The 15,353-nt window shown below is 43.3% G+C and overlaps 1 protein-coding gene across 2 annotated transcripts in view; it reads right to left on the bottom strand.

The window, feature by feature from the left end:
* The window catches only part of LTBP3 (latent transforming growth factor beta binding protein 3), a 210,874-nt gene that overhangs the window by 144,955 nt on the left and 50,566 nt on the right, over positions 1-15,353 (bottom strand). For both annotated transcript variants that reach the window (XM_088442533.1, XM_088442534.1), the window contains exons 9-10: positions 14,953-14,972; positions 12,094-12,163 (exon numbers count right to left, since the gene is read on the bottom strand). In XM_088442533.1, the coding sequence (XP_088298659.1) occupies positions 12,094-12,163; positions 14,953-14,972 (90 nt within the window). The remainder of the gene's footprint in view (positions 1-12,093; positions 12,164-14,952; positions 14,973-15,353) is intronic.

Genomic DNA, 15,353 nt, shown 5'->3' with positions numbered 1-15,353 from the left:
GGCGTGCTGTTGTATAGAGTGTGCTGCTGTGTATGGTGCGCTGCTGTGTAGAGTGTGCTGCTGTGTATAGTGCACTGCTGTGTAGGGCGTGCTGCTGTGTATGGTGTACGTGTGCTGCTGTGTATGGTGTGCTGATGTGTAGGGCGTGCTGCTGTGTATGGTGTACGTGTGCTGCTGTGTATGGTGTGCTGCTGTGTATAGTGCACTGCTGTGTAGGGCGTGCTCCTGTGTATGGTGTACGTGTGCTGCTGTGTATGGTGTGCTGCAGTGTAGGGTGTGCTGCTGTGTATGGCTCGCTGCTGTGTATGGTGTACGTGTGCTGCTGTGTATGGTGCGCTGCTGTGTAGGGCGTGCTGCTGTGTAGGGCTCGCTGCTGTGTATGGTGTACGTGTGCTGCTGTGTATGGTGCGCTGCTGTGTAGGGCGTGCTGCTGTGTAGGGCTCGCTGCTGTGTATGGTGTACGTGTGCTGTTGTGTAGAGTGTGCTGCTGTGTAGAGTGTGCTGCTGTGTAGAGTGTACTGCTGTGTAGGGCGTGCTGCTGTGTATGGTGTACGTGTGCTGCTGTGTATGGTGCGCTGCTGTGTAGGGCATGCTGCTGTGTAGGGCTCGCTGCTGTGTATGGTGTACGTGTGCTGTTGTGTACAGTATGCTGCTGTGTATGGTGCGCTGCTGTGTAGAGTGTGCTGCTGTGTATAGTGTACTGCTGTGTAGGGCGTGCTGCTATGTATGGTGTATGTGTGCTGCTGTGTATAGTGCACTGCTGTATAGGGCGTGCTGCTGTGTATGGTGTACGTGTGCTGCTGTGTATGGTGTGCTGCTGTTTAGGGTGTGCTGCTGTGTGTGACTCGCTGCTGTGTATGGTGTACATGTGCTGCTGTGTATGGTGTGCTGCTGTGTATGGTGTGCTGCTGTGTATGGCTCAGATAAATCAAAATAGAACAATAGCGATCCACATTAAATAGGGCAGCAAGGGAAAAAGTGGTTTTCACAAAACACCACCGTACGTTTAGACAAATAAAAAGTTGTTCCCAAGCGCTCCTAATGGGATTTATGGACAGTTTTTTTAAAAGTCAGTCTTAATCAGTTATTCGTGTGTGATGCAATAACATCACTACTTAATTAAAAACAAAAAAACAAAAATAAAATTGCTCCTGTATCAATGTTACTGATCCTATAAACAGCCTTAAATAGTTCACCGTAGCTTCTATTAAATCAGGTCCTCATTCAAAACTTTGTTTAGATTCCTCCTTCCAGGGCAACACCTCCTTTATACTGATGTCTTTCAATGTGCATACATGCAGCACCTCCTTTATACTGGTAATCTTTCAATGTGCATACATGAAAAACAAAAGAGGGGGTTGCCACAATAGTGTAAAATCTTCACAATTCTTTAATAAAGTTTAAAAAGTACAAATGGATGCGTACCATAAATGACCTTATAAGTGAGGCACACTGTACAACCTATAGGGGTATTAGTATGCTCCCCCTATAGAGCGTTACCTTCCCAGTCTTAGGTACTCCAAGTGAATCACACTATTGTGGCAACCCCCTCTTTTGTTTTTCATGTATGCACATTGAAAGATTACCAGTATAAAGGAGGTGCTGCATGTATGCACATTGAAAGACATCAGTATAAAGGAGGTGTTGCCCTGGAAGGAGGAATCTAAACAAAGTTTTGAATGAGGACCTGATTTAATAGAAGCTACGGTGAACTATTTAAGGCTGTTTATAGGATCAGTAACATTGATACAGGAGCAATTTTATTTTTGTTTTTTTGTTTTTAATTAAGTAGTGATGTTATTGCATCACACACGAATAACTGAGTAAGACTGACTTCTAAAAAAACTGTCCATCAATCCCATTAGGAGCGCTTGGAACAACTTTTTATTTGCTGTGTATGGCTCACTGCTGTGTATGGTATATGTGTGTTGCTGTGTATGGTGTGCTGCTGTGTAGAGCGTGCTGCTGTGTAGGGTGTGCTGCTGTGCAGGGTGTGCTGCTGCGTAGGATGTGCTGCTGCGTAGGGTGTGCTGCTATGCATGGTGTGCTGCTGTGTAGGATGTGCTGCTGTGTAGGGTGTGCTGCTGCGTAGGATGTGCTGCTGCCTAGGGTGTGCTGCTGTGCATGGTGTGCTGCTGTGTAGGATGTGCTGCTGTGTAGAGCATGCTGCTGCGTAGGGTGTGCTGCTGTGTAGGATGTGCTGCTGTGTAGGGTGTGCTGCTGTGTATGTTGAACCCTTCTGACTCCAGTAAATGTAATGAATGTTAGTTAACAGACAGCCCTGCCAAGCTACAACAGTAATGCTCTTCATTCAACTATGAGTTAATGTGCAGTGTTTGTTGTCTTTTTAACTTGAGCATGTCTGTAACTGCATGCAATGATTATGTAGTATTGTAAATATCAATTATCTATAACTACCATAAATAGTAGTTCGAATAGCATTTGGCATTCTGGATGAACTATCTTAAGTTCTGCCTAGACATATTTGATAAGATTTGTTTCCCTATGAAAATGGCATTTTACAGGAAATGCTGATAAACCTTTTGTCCCTTCATTGATACAGCCCCCCTCCCTGCCCAGAAGCGAGGGCTTCTTATGTCCTATGGTTTGGTAATAGCCATGCATAAGCTTTATCAATACAATTGCATGGAGCTCTGTACAAGTAGTGATCATTACATTACTGATGCAGACAGGGTTTAGTTTTGTGGGGACTACAGGGATCCTACAGGTGGGAACCTCACGGTTCTAGCACAGTAGTTGAGGGAGGAGGCTGATTGAAAAAGTTAAGAACCCTACACACTAGACGACTAGCAAACGATGCAATGTCGTCAATGTAACAAATAGCCAAATTATATATCTTGCATCGTTTGGTGGTTGGATTGTTAACTATATATATCGCCAGGGGCGCCGAGAGGGGGGGAGCGGGTACTGTTTACCCGGGCCCTGGCTTCCTGAGGGACCCTGCGGGGGCCCGGTCTGATGCCGCCCCCCTCCCTTCTCTCTCCCCCACAGCAGCTCAGCACACAGCAATCTCCTATGCCAGTAGGGGGGAGTGATCACACTGATCGTGCCTCCCCCCTGGCTTTGCGCCCGGCTGGGGGGCATACAGCGCCCCCCTCCCCGGCGAAAAGTATTTTTTATTCAAGGGGGTGTAGCCACGCCTCCCGCAACTAGGCCACGCCCCCTCTGTACCTGGGCCCGGAAGAGGTCTCGACGGCCCTGCATATCGCCTGGTCGTCCGGTAGTGCATACACACTGCACGATCTGCAGGGAACAGTTAACAAGATTGACTAACCTTCCTGCATGTACAAAAAAACTGAAGATGTGACGAACGACGACGCGGGAGCGCACATAGTGCATACACACTTGGCGATTTGAGCGGTTTGTCGTTCTGATGTGTCGGAATTGGCCAAATCGTTCAAAATATCGTCTAATGTGTAGGGGCCTTAATTCTGGAGTTCTTCTCTAAGAATCATTTGGCTTCCCCTAATAATCATAATTATGTTATTACTTATAGTGAAATAACATTTCTTGTGGTACTTGTGCATTATGTTGCAAATTGCAACGCTCTGAAACATGTCAAATACACATAACGTTTGAGAATTGGTGGCTAATTTGCATAATAACAGTTGAACTATTACATAAAGCAAGTTATGCGGTTACTAATGCATGTGCTTTACAGTCGGTTCAATGTATAGGGATAAAGGCTATGGGGGGGGGCCAATTCAGAGTTGGGAGCAAAAAGCTAAGAAAAAGGGTAACTTTGCCCTGTCCTAACTCATATCTAAACTGCAGGGTACAAATAAAGCTTTCAATTCTAGAGAAAGAGATTATATCTGCACACTCCAATATATGACGAGTTACGGTCATGTATAAGGTCCCATAGTAATTAACCTGCAATGTTAAATTTTTGGGGGTGCAGCCCTAATCCAACCAAGTTAGACTATCTTGAACAAAAAGAGGCTAAGGGTTGTTAGAGATGGGCACACATGGACAAAATCAGTACATCAAAGTTTGACTTTTATTAGCTATTATACTAAAAATTCCATTCACTAGGAATGGTACAGTGAAAAATAGAGGTGAAAAATAAATTAATTAAATTGATAAACATACATATAGATTAGTGCAGTGGTTTCCAAACCCCTCTCAGGGGTGCCTCAAGTTGGTGGTCCAGCACCAATTCAAACTATTTATGGTCAATGTAAGAGGCAAAAACATGTGGACAAACAGAAGAGCAACCTGTCCACCACCACATAACTGAACCTAAGGATGACAGGTAAACACAATAATTTTTTTTCTGAACTTCTCAATAACAAACTTTTGGCTTAGGGGAGCCATGGAAAAATACTGATACTCTAGGGTGCCATGATTCAAGAAAGTCTGGGAACCATTGGATTAGTGTATAAAGATAGAAAAATGTGAACATATAATGTATAAAAAAGCAGGGTCCACCATTTCAATTTCCCCTTTATTATGAAAGCAATGTACTATGCTGAACCGGACTATGGGACTATGTGGTGGACCCACTTGAAACGCCAACGTGCACGTTTCACTGTGTAAACAGCTTTATCAAGGCAGTGAAACATGCACATTGGCGGTTCAAGTTGGTCCGTCACATAGTCCCATGAAAATGTATACATCATGCTTGTACTAGTTCAGAAGTGGTAACACTATAAATATATGGTGTGGTAATAATGCTACTTGATTAGGGATGATGTTAACATTGCAGTAACATTATTCATTGATTTGTGAGCATCATGTGAATTGATCAGTCAGAATAAAACTGACATTATATGGCAGTATTATACCCCTTTTCCACCAAAATTCCGTGTCTGATCCGGAGTTGGAACAGAGGGCCTGATTCTGACCCACTCGTGAGCGCTGAGTGCTCGCAAGCGGGTCGATGGTGCCCAAGTGCGCATGCGCACGACGGAGGCGGCTCCGTCGTGCGCATGCGCGAGACCCGAATAACGACGGCCAAGCCGTCGTTAAGGGTCCCGCACCAAAGGGGGCGTGCTGTCAATAGTGATTGACAGCACGCCCCCTTTGGTGGGCGCGCGGGAGCGTGGCTGCCCAGACAGAGGCGTTCCCATGGGAACGCCTACCGTCTGGGTCCGGCCCCACTGACATCACTAGTCATGTCAGTGGGAGTGCTTTTGGCTCTGATAGAGCCAAAAGCACTCCTGGGCTTGCAGCAGCGAGACCCTACCGCAGGGTCTCGTTGCAAGCCCGATGGTCGAGATTGTCTTGGCCATCGCAACCATCATTTTGGCCGCTCGCTATAGCTGTGGGTGGTCACCCACAGCCATGCGAGCGGCCAGGAGGCCGCTCTAAAAAGGAGCAGGGACGGCCCTGATTCAGAGCGAGCGCTCTGTCAGAGCGTCCGGCTCTGAATCAGGGCCAGAGTTCCTATCCGGATCAGACCCGGAATATAGCCGGCGCCGACTCGGGATGTTCCCGAGTCGGCGCCGCTCACACCGGAGTCGGGTCTGCATAGACCCAGCTTTCCCGGCGAGAATGTCGACGCTTGGAGATGACGTCATCTCCAAGCGCCACTGAAGCCAGACCAATCGGCCGGCTAGCAGCGCACTCCAGGTCATCATGACCCGGAGTGCTCTGTTCTCACAGCAGGGTTTCACGGGCTAAGCCCGTGTTAAACCCTGCTATTTACCTGGGTTGGATTGCCGGGTCACTCGACCCGGCGATCCAAACCTCTCCCCTTTTACACCAAGGAGCTGCCCGGGTTAACCCTGCAATAACCCGGGTTTTAGCTCCGGTGTAAAAGGGGTATAAGTGTGATGCTATTCTATGCTCACAAACCAATATGTATTACAATAAGTGAATACATTTTGACACATGAGACAACAAAATGTGTGACTTATAGAAGTGTGATTTACCACACAGATTGTTTATTATTATTTTGAGCCTTGCTGAAAGCTGCAGTGAGGCACATGATATCATTTAGTCTGTGATTACTGCATCCTTTTTAGGTGTACTCATAAATACTAAGTAACAACAATAACAATTAAATCTACCAGAATAACATATAGATAATTATTAGCAATCTGTGATTATCTGAGCCGTGGCAATAATGCTACTTGATCGGGGAGGATGTTAACATTGAAGCAACACTATTCATTGGCAACACAGCCTAATAGTGACTTTATCATGCTTGTACTAGTTCAGAAGTGATAACACTACAAATATATGGAGGGGTATGCAATATGAAACGTTAACTTCACTGTCGAAGTTAACGTTTCATATCGTAGTTTTTACCTGTGTTAAAGTATCGGGCGCACTCCCGCTTATCCCCGTATTCAATATAAAATTAACGAAAACGGGAAACTCCGAAGTTGGATTTGCGTAAAGTTACGAATTTTTCCTTAAAAAAATTGTAAGACCCCCCTAAAGTTGTAAAAACATGGGGGATCACTATGGGTACCCCCGTTTTAGCCTTTAATTGAAAGTCGGGGATTTAAATAGCCACAGCAGGTGTTTTTTTCCCGACATTGAAGAAGTGTTGCAGAAGAGCACTTAGGTTATTTTTTTCGTTTTTTTAAGTGGTCCCATCAAATTTGGGGTACATGAAAATGGGTACTAGCATATTTTTATGTCCCTAAAGTAAGTTTTTAAAAATTCTGCATTTGTGCACCTGCCGCTATAATTCTATTCTTCAAAACACCTGCCGCATACATGCAGAATAGCCCTGGACCTATTTCCCTATTGTTATACAATTTTTTCCCATTTTTTTTTTTTTCACCCCAATTTTTAAAATAATTTTTTGGGGTGTCCCTATTTTTTTTTAAAACTTTTTTTGACACAGTTCTTTTTTAAATGTCATTCTCAGGCGTGCAGGCCTGCACCCCTAACCTCCAATTCTGCACTTTTTTTCGACACCTATTCAATGGTGAAAAGTTATCCCCGTTTTTTATCAAAGACTTTTCAAAACTGCGATAAGTCTTTGAAATTGAATACGGTATAAAAGTAAAACCTGTGATAATGATGTCATACCTCCGATATTAACGCAAAAACGATGTTTTCGCTCCCATATTGAATACCCCTGTTGGTGTGGTAATAATGCTACTTGAATAGGGATGATGTTAACATCGCAGTAACATTATTCATTGGCAGCACAGCTAAAGTGATCTGTGAGCTTCATATGAATCGATCAGTCAGAATAAAAGTGCTATTATACAGCAGTATTAGTGGGACGCTATTCTATGCTCACAAATCAATGTGTATTATATTAAGTGAATAAATTGTTACATATGAGATATCAAAAGATAATATGTATTGTTATGTGATTGTCTGACATTTAAAGGATTGAACCAGCAGTTATACCTTATATTAAAGGAAAACATTATTGCTGAGGTATTCGCAAGCCACTCAAGTAGATGTGATATTATTACCACCAATATTAGTGAATTCCTTTACTAATTTAGCTCTATGACCAACAAGGAGTATTTATATGTAGGCTATTAGATATATTAAATTTACATATTACATATAATTTTGCTCCGGTTCAACATAGTACATTGCTTTCATAATAATGGGTGGACCCTGCTTTTTTATACATTATTTGTTCACATTTTTCTATCTTTATACACTAATCTAGATGTATGTTTATCAATTTAATTAATTTATTTATTTTTCATCTCTATTTTTCACTGTACCATTCCTAGTGAATGGAATTTTTAGTATAATAGCTAATAAAAAGTCAAACTTTGATGTATTGATTTTGTGCATGTGCGCCCATCTCTAACAACCCCTAGCCTCTTTTTGTTTAATACAAATAAAGCTTCCCAGCATTTATTGGCTACATGCAATAGTAGCCAGTATTTACCCTTATGCGCAAACATAAATGTATTTGCACTCCTTGCCTTGCAACACAGTTTGACCAGGTGTAGAATTAGTTGCTGGTTTTGCTTTGCATCTCTTGCTTGCTGTGCCGCAAAGAAGCTCATTTTTCTAATGCCCCCACCCATTTAGGGACTCACTTGAGTGATGCTCCCGGATAAAAGAGGTGGACTTTACATTGTACTTCAGACAATGGTGAGATCTGGGTTATTTTTTATCCACGTATGGCTATGTCTAAATAGGGATTAAAATATTAGGAAGACCCATGATGTGCAGATTATGTCATATCAAGAAAATATAATTTTTTCTATTGACTTAACAAAATGGTAAGAAGTGAGTGCGTGTGCCAGTTTTATTTAACACTATTTAGGTATACAGGCTAGGGATCCTTATACCTTGGTTACTATACAAATTAACAACAATGTTTTCAACATTATATATAACTCAGATCTAGGGGGTCTGCCCCAGCATTGTTCAGCATGGGGCTGGTGATCTTTAGGAGAGGGACACACAAGTTTCTTCCCATTTCCGGTATAATGGGTCTGACAGTCCTGCAGTGACCAGTCTGAGATCTGGCTTTCATTATTACATGGGGACTCCATTTTTGCTTTGTCCATTGCAGTACAGTGCATCCGGAAAGTATTCACAATGCTTCACTTTTTCCACAACTTGTTATGTTACAGCCTTATTCCAAAATGGAATAAATTAATTTTTGTCCTCAAAATTCTACACACAATACCCCATAATGACGTGTAAATTTTTTTTTGAGATTTGTGCCAATTTAAATAGAAAAAAACACTAAGAAATCACATGTACATACGTATTCACGGCCTTTGCCATGAAGCTCAAAATTGAGCTCAGGTGCATCCTGTTTCCACTGATCATCCCTGAGATGTTCCTACAGCTTAATTGGAGTCCATCTGTGGTAAATTCAGTTGATTGGACATGATTTTGAAAGGCATACACCTGTCTACATAATGTCTCACACATGACAGTGCATGTCAGAGCACAAACCAAGCATGAAGTCCAAGGAATTGTCTGTAGACCTCCAAGACAGGATTGTCTCGAGGCACAAATCTGGGGAAGGGAACAGAAAAATATCTGCTGCTCTGAAGGTCCCAATGAGCACAGTGGCCGCCATCATCTGTAAGTGGAAGAAGTTTGGAACCACCAGGACTCTTCCTAGAGTTGGCCGGCTGTCTAAACTGAGCGATTGGGGGAGAAGGGCCCTAGTCAGGGAGGTGACCAAGAACACGATGGTCACTCTGTCAGAGCTACACCATTCCTCTGTGGAGAGAGGAGAACCTTCCAGAAGGACAACCATCTCTGCAGCAATCCACCAATCAGGCCTGTATATTAGAGTGACCAGACGGAAGCCACTCCTTAGTAAAAAGAACATGGCAGCCCACCTGTAGTTTGCCAAAATGCACCTGAAGAACTCTCTGGTCTGATGAGACAAATATTGAACTCTTTGGAGTGAATGCCAGGCGTTATGTTTGGAGCAAACCAGGCACCGTTCATCACCAGGCCAATACCATCCCTACAGTGAAGCATGGTGGTGGCAGCTGTGGGGATGTTTTTCAGTGGCAGGAACTGGGCGACTAGTCAGGATAGAGGGAAAGATGATGCAGCAATGTACAGAGACATCATGGATCAAAACCTGCTCCAGAGCACTCTTAACCTCAGACTATGGCGACGGTTCATCTTTCAGCAGGACAATGACCCTAAGCACACAGCCCAGATATCAAAGAAGTGGCTTCAGGACAAATCTGTGAATGTCCTTGAGTTTCCCAGCCAGAGCCCAGACTTGAATCCGAATGAACATCTCTGGAGAGATCTGAAATGGCTATGCACCGACGCTTCCCATCCAACCTGATGGAGCTTGAGAGGTGCTGCAAAGAGGAATGGGCGAAACTGCCCAAAGATAGGTGTGCCAAGCTTGTGGCATCATATTCAAAAAGACTTGAGGCTGTAATTGCTGCCAAAGGTGCATCAACAAAGTATTGAGCAAAGGTTGTGAATACTTATGTACGTGTGATTTCTTAGATCTTTTTGGTTTATTACATTTGCAAAAATCTCAAAAAAACTTTTTACACGTTGTCATTATGGGGTATTGTGTGTAGAATTTTGTGATGAAATTTTAGGAAACTGGTAACAAACATTTATAGTAGATGCACAAACATGGAAACTTAAAATGACAGTAAAAGAAAATAAGAAAAAAAGAACAACCTCCAGTATACAATAAATAGCCAAGGGCCTGATTCAGAGCTGTACACTATGACAATATTTTCACAGTTAAGTGATAAAGGGCGATTTGCGCATGCATCTAAGTTGCACCGTGCGTGCATCAAGGTACATTAGTAGTTTGTAAGGACTGTTTATACGCAGTGTGATTGACAGTCGGGGTGCATTTGGGGTAGGTAACCGTTCTGGGGGCATGTCACATCCTGCATCTGCAATCCCATATGCAAGAAATATGGCTCCGACATCTAAGTTCCCACGCCCATTCCTTGGGACCATAGGCTTACTCAGGACTGCGACAATCAAATGATCTGCGACCGATGCTGCACCTTTGTATGCAGGAGCTGCAACATTTTACACAGATGCTTGGATTTGCAAAGCAGCAGGTGGCTGTCTCATTACATCTTCCGGGGGTTGCGACAATTGTATATTTTTGCATCACAGCTGCATACACATACATAGCAGCGGCAGCATAAGCGTACAACTATGAGTCAGGCCCCAAGTGTCAAACTCTTACTTTCAATGAAAAAGGAAGATAATGCACACTTCAGACATTGATAAAAGAGTCTTAATCTCCAGAAATCCGAATCCACCCGAATTTCCTGAATCCGGGAAATCTGGGTCGCGGTTTGGAATTTGGATTTTAAATCAAAAGTTTGGGTTTTGGATTGCATAAATTACATGATTTTAGCTGTTTTAAACTTTTTATCTATATTTTATTTAAAAAATCCAGATCCAAAAACAAAACCCTTGAGGGTGGTTTGCAAAACCAAATCCAGATCCAAAACCTTGAAGGAGATACAGATTAAAAACCAAAACACGGGGGTCAGAGCACATCCCTGATTTACATTTTTGTTGAATAATTCCCTGAAGTTTATCTCAAACGCAGCTGTAATAATAATCACATCCTATTTTAGAGGTTGGCACCAATATGTGAGTTGAGTAGATACAATCCAGTATTAATATCACTAACTTAAAATTTTTCACAGAGGCGACCTTAGGCTTTATGCTGCACAGGAATATATATAATCAACACATTTGCCAAACATTTATCAACATCTTAATTATATTCATGAATAGAGTCAAATAAAGCATAGGAACCTATTTATTACCTATTGCAAAATGTCCCTGCAAAATATAATTTCATATGGCGGCAAATAAAAAATATTTTTATTTACTATTTATCAAAATTCTCTCATTCTGATTGGGGTGCTCACAAGTAGGGTGTTTTCATATGGATCTTTTGCACCAGCGATAGGGCTGGTGGCAATGGCAGGTATGGATCCAAGCGTATGTATGCGTACAACTCTGCATATGGGAGAATGTCCGCATTTATTTCCAGCGGCAATTGTGGTCAAGTTGCATTCAACTCTGCATTGGCCCCATTGTTATTAAATAATGGCAAAAGGTCTACCGTTAGCACAGATGCCTTGATCGCCCACATTAATTGGCACAATGCCCCAAAGCAGGACAGATGACATTACAAACATTCACACTGATCTGTATCACTGTCTTATGTCTACTTACATTTATTATTTATTTATTACCAGTTAATTATATAGCGCACACATATTCTGCAGCGCTTTACAGAGAATATTTGTCCATTCACATCAGTCCCTGTCCCAGTGGAGCTAACAATCTATATTCCTATTACATGTACACGTACATACATAAACACCAGGGTTAATTTATTTTTTGGAACCAATTAACTTACCAGTATATTTTGGAATGTGGGAGGAAACCGGAGCACCCGGAGGAAATCCACGTAAGCACAGGGAGAATGTACAAACTCCACACCGTTAGAGCCGTAGTGGGAATTAGATCAGCTCAAGAGCACTCTAAACATCTACTCTACCAAAGATTATTTGCAGATCCTGCTGAGCTATGATCAATGTGCAAACTTGAATACCCCCAAGATGATTGTTTTGGCAACAATTAAATTAAAAGACTCTGAAAGCTGTGTCAGAGAAATAGTGAGTGACGGATAGTTATTACCTGGCCTTGGTGGAAAGGGAGACGGGAAGTCCACGGTTTCCTCTTCTGAGTTTGGGCTGTATGCTGGGAGCTGGAGATGAAGGTAGTGGTGTACATATACGAGACATTTATGTATGTGTATAAATATAAATAGGTGTACAAATTATTGACATATGTGCAATACATCATTAACAGAGGTAACACATAATGATAACCACATCAACAAGGAAATATGTTCAGGCAAATATTGTCTGCTAAATAAATGCACTAGGAAATCGAATGTATTATAGCAAATAGGTTCAGAAGATAAAAATTGCAATGCTATGCCACAGATAATGACGATAAGTCTCATTATTGTCATTCAATACTGAATAAAAGACATAAATGAGCATTTTAATCCTTTTTAAATTCTTACCTACATTTCAATGGTGAAATCTTCTATTTGTATTATTGTGGTTCAGGATATAAAAAAAATGCTGGAAATCCCTTCTTCAATTCAGTAAATCTCCAAATTACTAATAATTAATTTTTCCCTCTACAATTTTGTCTTTAGATATTTCTCAGATGATCTGCTGCCGCTGTAGGTGTAGAGTAAATATTTGTGGTTAACCCCCGAACGTGTGTTTTCGGGGGTTATACCTCAAATATACATTGATAAATGGGCCCCCTAATGTAAACACTATGAATGGGGACATTGATGGGGAATGTAAGATATTCTGAGGGGCATTTATGGGGTATGGTCAAATAGAAAAGAGTTTAAATATTACATTTAATATTAGGCTACACTTTAGTAGTCCCTGTGAATAATACACCACACAGCTATAGCATACCTCTCAATTGTCCTGCTTTTGACAGGACAGTCCCAGTTTTCAAGCACTGTCCCGTAGTCCCACCCACAGGCCACAGTGTCCCACACATGGGGTGGGAGGGAGTTGGGGAGGAGCATTCTCACCGCCAGAGCAGCAGGTGAATAGATTAGAGATGGCTGGTAAGTGAGTGTCTCAACATAATGACTCGAATCAGTCAGATGTTTGAATGATTCGAGTCACTCAGCATTTGGTGTGTCGAGACACCCACCTCTCTAGCCTCTCTGTCAGTGGGAGCCGCTACCGCCCGGGCCCAGTGCAGAAGTATAATGAAGTCGGACTTGGATCAGAAGTGTAAGGGGCGAAACTGTCAGCGACTCAGTGAGTCGCACTGCTACTGCTGGGGCTCGGGGGGTGTGCACTGACTCAGGAGAGTCAGTGCAGAAGCAAGATCTCCAGTACTGGGCTGCGGGGGGCGGAGCTGTCAGCGACTCACTCAGAGTCGCTGGCTCCCCTGCTTGCTACAGCGCTGCAGTATTTAAAGAGCCGTGTCTCAAGACACATCACTGAGTTGAGCCATGAGGCTCACCTCAGCATTGTGAGTCGCTCTGCCCATCTCTAGAATAGAACCCTCGGGAGTGCAACTCACCCCCCCTAAAGGGAAAAGGGGCGTGGCCTTGAATGGGGCATGGTCACACAATAGTATCCCAAATTCAAATTATGCCACACAGTAGCACAAGTTTATGCACATTACACCGCACATAGTGCCCCTGATTCACATTACACTGCATAGTAGTGTCCCATCTTCATGTTGTGACACACAGTAGTGCCCCTTTTACACAATGCTTACATTAGTGCCTCATATACATATAATGCCCTCAGTACTAGTGCCCCTTATACAATGCCCAAAGTAGTAGTGCCCCTTATACAATGCCCACAGCAGTAGTGCTTCGTACACATTATGCCCACAGCAGTAGTGCCCCTTATGCAATGCCCACAGCAGTAGTGCCCCTTATGCAGTGCCCACAGCAGTAGTGCCCCTCATGCAATGCCCACAGGAGCGGTGCTCCTTACGCAGTGCCCCCTATGCAATGCCCCCAGTTGTAGTGCCCCCATTAGTAGTGCCCCCAACACAAAAAACACACAATATTTACCTTAAGCCCTGTTCCTGCATCCGCTGCCATACGGTCTGACTGCTCCTCAGAACTATGGGAGAGTCGTCATGACGTCTCTCCCTTCAACCACTGCGGGAGCCTCCGGCTGCCGCTGTAGGTAAGGAGCTGGGCGCTCGCTGGTAACAAAATCTCAGCGGGCGCCCAGCACCTCTCCAGCCCTGCGTCTCGACTGGCCACGTAAAGTGGGCTGGAGGTAGAACTGACAGAACGCAGTTCCTGTCCATTCCAGCCCACTTTACCCTCATTGGAGATCAGCACTCTGCCCTAAAAAAAAGATCAGCATGCCCGACCTGACGTCAGAGCATGTGCAATACTATACAGGCAGGAGTCTCTTCGGCTGAACGAAAAGACTGCCTACAGGGACAGCGTGTTTATATAATCACTGTCAATGAAAGATTTTTCCTGCATAGCAGCAAAAGGTAAGTAAAAAATGCTAATTATCAAGCGATTACTGCGATGTGTGATGAGGAGAAGGGTCAACGAAAAGCCAAAATCTGTTTCACAGACCCCTTCCACAGTATCACACAGATCTGTTTTTTTGAAAGAGCTATGGACGGGATGTACTAACCTTGCGGTGTACATCCCGCCAGTCACTGCAAAATGTCTAACCACATATGTACTAACATATGCGATTACTGTCGCAAAGGACGCTAAAGAGCTGCCCTGTGCGAAGCAGCCGACGCCGGGTGAGGCGTTCTCCGTGGTAAACAGAGCCCCGGTAAACTGACTGCATGAAGTAGCCCTTGGAGATCTGGGGAGTGGTAGGATCAGAGTGACTAAAATCTAATAATTAGGTGGAAATAAACATAAATGACATAAAATATAACATAAAGTCACACACATTTCACTGGCAGCACAGGTAGGTAAATGAACAAACAATACACAAACTTTACACTTACCATAGCTGCAGTTACTTCACCTTAAAGAGACAGGATAATAAGTTTAGTTTGGGTATTGCATGTAACACTACATACAGTATAAAGGCTAGATATACACATGTATCATTTGCTGCACTATGTACTGTATGAGAAAAACATGTTTTTTGTTTGTTGAAAATTGAAAAACTCTGCTCAATCATTACCGCCTGGACTGTATACTATATAATGTAATATATAAGTGCTGTACAACAGGGCCGTAACTAGAGGTGTGTGAGTGGTGTCATTGGGCAGGTTGCAGAACCCTGGGCATGGCAGCGTTGATATTCCATGGCCCCTGCATCTGGCTAGCAGGGTGCCTAGGCACGCAGCCTGTAATGCCGCATGGAGCGTCCTGAGGAAGCTCCTGGCAGCCCCACCCCCTT

This window comes from Taudactylus pleione, unplaced genomic scaffold, assembly GCF_031769625.1.
Source record: "Taudactylus pleione unplaced genomic scaffold, aTauple2 ptg000313l, whole genome shotgun sequence".
Lineage (NCBI taxonomy): Eukaryota > Metazoa > Chordata > Amphibia > Anura > Myobatrachidae > Taudactylus > Taudactylus pleione.
Note: the sequence above shows the minus strand (reverse complement) of the source record. Positions and strands in the feature narration are given on the sequence as shown.